The sequence below is a fragment of the Nematolebias whitei genome, chromosome 3 (assembly GCF_014905685.2).
Source record: "Nematolebias whitei isolate Nwh7 chromosome 3, NemWhi1, whole genome shotgun sequence".
Taxonomy (NCBI): domain Eukaryota; kingdom Metazoa; phylum Chordata; class Actinopteri; order Cyprinodontiformes; family Rivulidae; genus Nematolebias; species Nematolebias whitei.
In genome coordinates, this window is record NC_056500.1 from 51,615,928 (window position 1) to 51,623,639 (window position 7,712).

Genomic DNA, 7,712 nt, shown 5'->3' on the forward strand with positions numbered 1-7,712 from the left:
AGCAAGGACAAAAACATCATCATTCTCCCAGCAGACAAAGGAAGGTGCACAGTGATTTTGAACCAGAAAGACTATCATGAGAAAGTTATGACACTCCTTCGTGACCTAAACACTTATGAACCTCTGAAAAGAGATCCAGGAAGTGGTTACAAGAAGAAATTGATAGATTGCCTGAAAAATTTGGAGCAGGACAAGGCTATTGACCGTTTTCTGTACCACAGACTGTACCCAGGGGAGGCCACACCTAGTCTGTATGGTTTACCTAAAATCCACAAACAAGGTGTACCTTTAAGACCAATCGTTAGCATGATTAACTCTGTCACTTACAATGTTTCCAAATATCTGGCGTCTGTACTCATCCCTTTAGTTGGCAGCTCAGAACACCACATACAGAACACCATGGACTTTGTGGATAAGGTGAGGGATGTCATCATGGAGACTGATGAAACAATGGTCTCTTTTGATGTCACATCACTCTTTACGTGCATTCCTGTTGATGATGCAGTAGAGGTGGTCAGTTTAAGATTAAAATCAGACACCACTCTGAGCAGCAGGACCACGCTTTCCACAGAACAACTGTGTCAACTCTTGAAACTGTGCCTGCAGTCAACCTACTTCACATATGGGGAGCAATATTATAGGCAGAAACATGGGTGTGCTATGGGGTCTCCAGTTTCTCCTATTGTTGCCATCCTGTACATGGAGGAGGTAGAAAAGAGAGCCTTGACGTCCTTTTCAGGGACACCACCAAGTCATTGGTTCAGGTATGTTGACGACACCTGGGTTAAAATCAAATCTCAGAAAGTCCAACATTTTACTGACCACATCAACTCTGTGGATAAATACATCAAGTTCACACGAGAAGATGAAAAAAATGGCAAGTTGGCTTTCTTGGACTGTGAGGTCTCAGTCTCTGATAGAGGACATTTGCAAACTGAGGTGTACCGCAAACCCACCCACACAGACCAGTATTTGCAGTTTGACTCCCATCACCCTTTGGAGCACAAGTTAGAAGTCATCAGGACTCTGTATCACAGAGCAGACAGCATCCCCACTAGCTCAGGAGCCAGGCAGAAGGAGAAATCCCACACAAGACAGGCTCTAGAGCAATGTGGATATCCTAACTGGGCCTTCCTGAAAGCAGAGAAGAAACCCAAACAGGACTCCAGTCAGCCATCAGGTGAAAAGGAGGAACCCAGACCCAGACCAGTGGTCATTCCATATGTTGAGAGGGTATCAGAGAAACTGAGACGTTTATTTTCTAAACATAACGTCCCAGTGGCTTTTAAACCCCAAAATACATTACGGCAAAGACTGGTTCATCCCAAAGATCCAGTCCCCCGGCACAAACAGAGCAATGTTGTGTATGCTGTTCAGTGTCAGGAGGGTGATCAGTCTTACATCGGGGAAACAAAACAGCCACTGGCCAAAAGGATGGCCCAGCACAGAAGATCAACATCATCAGGCCAGGACTCTGCGGTCTACACTCATCTCCAGGCCAGCGGTCACTCTTTCAGGGATGAAGATGGTGTTTGGTAATCATGGGTCAAGTTGAGATGAGACTCTTTCAAGACAGAACAAGAAATAAGAATTATTACAAGAATATATCAGCATCAATAAACTGTAGGACAGTAACAAAACACTTATTAAACTATCACAGGTACATTGAGATGGAGCTGGAAGTTATTCTTCATGCCAGGTCTCTTCATCTGATCTTTTGTAAAAATATATCAGAATTTGTTTTCCATTGTTAATATTTTTCTTCACAGGACTGAGTTAATGTTCTTGTCTGTGAGTTTCTTCTGTCCTGCTTATGTATTTTTTTGTTCTAATTGTTCCTCAGGTTTTTCATCTCTGTTCCCTGACTGCCTGTTGATCCATCCTCCTGGTCCTGTTGATCCATCCTCCTGGTCCTGTTGATTCATCCTCCTGGTCCTGTTGATCCTGGATCATCAGATCCTGACATGTCCCCGTCCTCTGAGGACACATTTTCATCTTTCCCTCATCTCACTCGCCTCATTTCTGTTTCTTCCTCAGTCTCTGAAATTATAACGTCACTGTTAGAATGAAGATTATTGTTCAATAAAAATATGACATGAATTATTTAACACTGTTCGTACCAAAGTTTAATTTAGAACAACATGTGTGATCACTGGTCAATGGATCAACATGCAGTGGAAGTTCTGCTGTTCTTCTCATCTGGTTCTGGTCCATAAACAACTGGTTGAACCTCCTTCAGTCTCACACGTCCTCACTGTGTCTCTGTCTCACTCGTCCTCACTGTGTCTCTGTCTCACTTGTCCTCACTGTGTCTCTGTCTCACACGTCCTCACTGTGTCTCTGTCTCACTCGTCCTCACTGTGTCTCTGTCTCACTCGTCCTCACTGTGTCTCTGTGAACTGTCCTCACTGTGTCTCTGTCTCACACGTCCTCACTGTGTCTCTGTCTCACTCGTCCTCACTGTGTCTCTGTCTCACTCGTCCTCACTGTGTCTCAGTCTCACACGTCCTCACTGTGTCTCAGTCTCACTCGTCCTCACTGTGTCTCTGTGAACTGTCCTCTCTCTAAATGTGCCTGTAGAGTGACATCAGTTTATTTTCTTGCACGTTTCTTTGACAGTTCAACATTTTGAGCCCTGATTGAAAATGTTTGTGCAGATTAAATTTACAGCTCTCAGTTTTGAGTTGTTGTGATGATGATGATGGTGCTCCTGCTGACTTGAGATGATGTCATTAATAAACAATATAAATGGTAGTAAAAGTACTTTATTAAAGCTTGCTTTACATTTTACATATTTTATAATTGTTTGGAAATTTATTTTTGCACAGTTAACACTTATTTTGTCACTGTTATGATTTTAACTAGAAACAGTTTCATTTAAATTAACATTTTAATCAATGAATTACAGTTTTACAATAGTTGTCAGGCTACAATCAACTCAGTTATCAGGTACTTGGTGCCATAAAAAAATTAAAAATAGAACAATTATATTCAGTCTCTCTTGTAAATGAGTCCTCGTGGCTCAATGGGACGAACCTGTTTAAATAAAGGTTGAATTAATATCTTCTATAGAAATCAAGAATTCATCCAGATGTTCTGAGGTAAGATGGAGCAGATCTGAACTGCTGCATGGAGGACAAGGTGGAGCATTATCCTGCAGAGAACATCAGAATAACTTTATAACAGGAGTTACTCTGACCTTTTTTATCGTGTGTAACGTTATAAAACACTGACATGGCTATATTGATCATTGTATTGCATATACATTATTTTTTCTAACAAATATGTGTTTGCAGTCTCGTTTCCTTCTAAAATTTAATGATAAATGTATCAGCCGCTTCTAAAAATGCTTTGATAAAATGCATAGTTTGTGAAATAATCAATAATCTGTTAAGTAATCAGTTCGTTACTGCTCAATAATTACTGAAAGACGCCAGGTAGAGTAAGAAAAGTCGATTTATGTGTTATGTTGTCCCAGCAGCCTCAAACTGACTGACAGGATGAACTGTTTGGAACTATTGAAGCTGCATGAACCACGTGACCGCGTATCGGCGAGTTCAAAGAGTGTCGCAGCTCTCTCTTTACAGGGCTCTGAGGCAAATGTTATCGCCGTCAATAAAAACCTAAAGAATAAAAAGATTGTTGCAGCGCCTTGCCTTTAGGGGCAGCCTTGTTTGTTCCAGCGTGCAGGCTGCCGCAGTTACATGACAGAAGAAGAAGAGGCGCTCCCGCTGTCTGACGCTGCGTCACAGAGTTAGATGATAGAAGAAGAAGAAGAGGCGCTCCCGTTGTCTGACGCTGCGTCGCACAGTCGCTAAACTCGCTGTAGATCATGGCAGCTTCCAAGCCAGTGGAGCCCCACTCCGGGACCGGACTGCCCCGGTGGCAGCTAGCACTGTTAGTCGGGACTCCCATCGTGCTCGGTGTTGGGGCGGTTTATCTGTGGAACCGCAGCCGGAGGAAGGAAAGGAAAGGGACCGGGGAGCGGAAAACCCCAGAGGGCAGCGCCAGTCCGGTGCAGGGCCAAGACGGAGCCAACCGAGAGGTGGAGAACATGGTACTGACACTGGGCTCTCGAGCTCCTCAGGGCTTTGTCTTTAGTTAATTCTACATATACGGTCCCGGTCTGCGTTGCTGGTGTGCGTCTGAATGTTTGCCGTGTCATTGTGTGTAAACTCTGAAGGACGGCTGGTTCCTGGCAGAGCTCTCCCCTGAGCCAGGCCGGGCTGGAGGAACTGTGCCCGCTAGCTGTTCGGGCCGCTAACACAGCTAGCTGCTCCAAGCTTTAACCACAGGCGCACGAAGCACTCATGCAATAGAAACTGCTCGAATGCTGCTGGAAATGACCAAGTTTAAGTAGGGGTCAGTAGGTTGTGTTCAGCAGCATGCTAACCGGCTAGCTCCAGAGTCACGCTGCCGAACCAGGCTTCGTAGTTTTTATCGATCATTCTCGAATGATTGGTGACTTCACCGTCAAGCATGGACACACACTCCGTATTTACTCAAGTCCACGAACAGTCCAATAAACGTGTTTGTAATGAGACTTTTATTAGCTGTTGTATTTTCAGTGTAATTCAAAAGGTGCATGTTTTAATTATAATTTAGTTACAGTGATGTGAACAGTTAGTAGCATGGCAGCCTTAACGTGGAAGCGCACGTGACGGGGGGTTCAGACTACATATGTTTAATCCCACCTGTCAGGAAGCCTGGGCCTTTTCATTTAGTAATTACAACATAAAATGACATTTATTTTATATGTTTAATGTTTCAGATTAGGAGCACATCGTCTAGAAGTGATTCAAAAAAAGTGGTAAATGGACTGTACTTATACAGCTCCTTTCTATCTTATCAAGATACTCAAAGCTCTTTACTACAATCTGACCCGTTCATACAGCTCTATACTAGATCTCTACAAAGATAATAGAACAAATCATTCTAAAGAGACTAATCAGAGCTTCATCACATTCAGACACTGATGGGACACACATCAGAGGCTATGAGGGGTTCAGTGTCTTGCTCAGGGACACTTCAGCATGTGACTGCTGGTGGATTTGAACCCCCAACTCTTGCATTGGAGGACGACTGCTCTAACCACTCAGCCACAGCCGCCCATGGTGGATGTAACACGTTGGCTTGATTATTTATCTGTGTATTCAAATAGTTTTTGATCCAGAAAACTGCAGACAGAGTTGTGACAGATGCTGCAAAAAGGGGTCATGTTTCTCTTGTTTTGCTGCTATGGCTTCATGTAACCTTAAGACTTTAGTTCAAAATCCTTCTCCTATAACATACAAAACCCTTATTGGCCTAGCACCTTCTTATTTAAAAGACCTAGTTCGTTATCACACTACTACAGGAACATTTTGATCCCAGCTTGCTGTTTTAAGAAACTTTTAAAAGATGGTAGGATTAGTTTTCAGGTCCTACTCCTCAGGTGAGTAGCTTCATGCTTAGATGTTATAAGGATGACGATTATAAGGCAGATAAGGTCACATGAGTCGTTGACTGACCCCTCCATCTGTGACTTGTTTGGAGTCCTAAGCCCTACTCGCATGGGATTAGTTTTACCTAAAGACCACATGTAATAAATAAATTACTCTCCAACGTCTGCTTTTTATGTGGCGCATTCACACAGGATGACCAAAGCCTAAGATTTAGCTGAAATTTCCGGACATCTTCCTGATGTGATGTTAACGAGCTGCGTTGTCACGACTGGGCTGGTCCATCTAATGTGCGGGCCGAGCTGGTCTCAGGCTTTGATGTGGTTTTACGAATCAGCACAAAGAAAACTAAATAATGCACAATATAAAATTGTGTTAATCTACTTGTTGAGGAGGAGGCAGGTCCGACCAGCCGGTTTAAGAGGTAAAAATGTCACGTTAAGCTCAGATGGACAGCTATCACCGGCTGTGCGCGTGAGCGTCCGCTGACCCACCGGTTGATTTGGTCTTGCAACCTGTCCAGGGTGTCCCCTGCCTCTCGCACAGTGATGGCTGGATATGGGCACCAGCAACTCCCGCTACCTGAAAAGGAAGAAGAGGGTAAATGTAATGGCTGACTGGGTCATTTGATCGTGCGCATCTCTGCACCTCCTGCCATCTGTGGTGAAGGAAGTAAAAGCCGAAGCAAAAAAGAAAAATGCATAAAAAAAAAAATAGCCGAAGCGAGCAGCGCGTTCATTTAAAATAGCCTTGATCTATATTTTTCCAAATGATTTTGCTTAAACAAAAATGCCTCATTACGTATCGGATCCTGCCCATTTCTGTCCAAATCACAGAGACGCCTATTCGCATTGGTTTAGTATTATCACAGGAATGGTTAATGGAATGGACTGTATTTATATAGCGTCTTTTTATCTTATCGAGATGCTGAAAGCTCTTTACAACAATCTGTGCCTCATTTACCCATTCATACAGCTCTCTACTAGATCTCTACAAAGATAATGGAACAAATCATTCTAAAGAGACTAATCAGAGCTTTATCACATTCATACACTGATGGGACACGCATCAGAGGCAGTGAGGGGTTCAGTGTCTTGCCAGGCACACGTAGCACATGACTGCTGGTGGATTCGAACCCCCAACTCTTGCATTGGAGGACGACTGTTCTAACCACTCAGGACCTTGGAGTTTAGAAAAATATAGTTGGTAATTTGCGGGGGAATTTTCACTTTACAAATTACTGACATGGCCGATTCGCACGAGATTAACAACACAGACGATCTCCGTAGTTATTACAAATAGCATGTTGTTTTTAGTAGGGCTGGGCGATATGGCTCAAATATAATATTGTGATATTTCAGAGCATTCTGAGGATAATGATAAATTTCGTGATATAACAAAAAATAAACAGAAATCATAGTTTGACAAAATTAACTTAACATGTTGCTTTGCAGTATTATAAAAAAATTAAAAAAAACAAGGGGTAGTTTTACTGAAATTACTTTATTTAGTAAAGTATTCAGTCTCCAAGTATAAAAATAAAAAAGATCCTTCTGTTATTTAGGTGGAAAAAGTCTGCACAAAATATAGATCAATAAATAGGGATGCACCGATCTACATTTTGTAACTTCCGATCCAATGCCGATACCTAAAGCTGGATATCGGCCAATACCGATCCCGTTCCGATATCATTATTGATTTTGAGGCTGTAATAATCTCCTCTCTACAGGCAAGTACAATTTGTTCAAATATATGCATGTCCAAAAAGGTAACATGGGGTAAGTTTTATTAATGTTGGATAAGTTTCAAAGTTAGCATTAAATCCTGCTAACAAAACTTTTTTTTTTTTTAATTCCTAGCTTTAAAGTGGATATTAAAGTGATTAGATGGCTTTAAACATCTGTTAAGTTCATGGCATAAACCAACAAAAACATATTTCTGTTTTTAGTATTTTATATCTCTTTATAATGTAGCTGTGTTTGTTTAGTTTTTTTTTTTATATAATTTTATTGTCATTTTCAATTGATATGCTTTTTATGATTGTCTACTAATTGTACTGATAAATATCTCCTGGAGGGTAAACTATATCTTGGCTTCCAAGTATCAAGCTGTGAAATCCTTCATTTTCTACAACTGATCGAGGTTGGTCATTAATTATGATGAAGTTTAGCAACTTCACGGTAAACATTCGAGCTCCGGGGCTTGAGCGGTCTGTTATTTTCGTTCAGTCCGGAGAAGGCAGTCTGATTTCGGTTAGCCACGCTCAGTCTG

General features: G+C 41.9%; 1 protein-coding gene across 1 annotated transcript in view; it reads left to right on the forward strand.

Moving 5' to 3' along the window:
• The first annotated feature begins 3,719 nt into the window (after positions 1 to 3,719).
• tomm70a (translocase of outer mitochondrial membrane 70 homolog A (S. cerevisiae)) overlaps positions 3,720 to 7,712 on the forward strand; it is a 129,998-nt gene continuing 126,005 nt past the window's right edge. Inside the window, exon 1 of the mRNA XM_037698319.1 lies at positions 3,720 to 4,057. Coding sequence (XP_037554247.1) covers positions 3,833 to 4,057 — 225 coding nt within the window. The 5' untranslated portion in view covers positions 3,720 to 3,832. The remainder of the gene's footprint in view (positions 4,058 to 7,712) is intronic.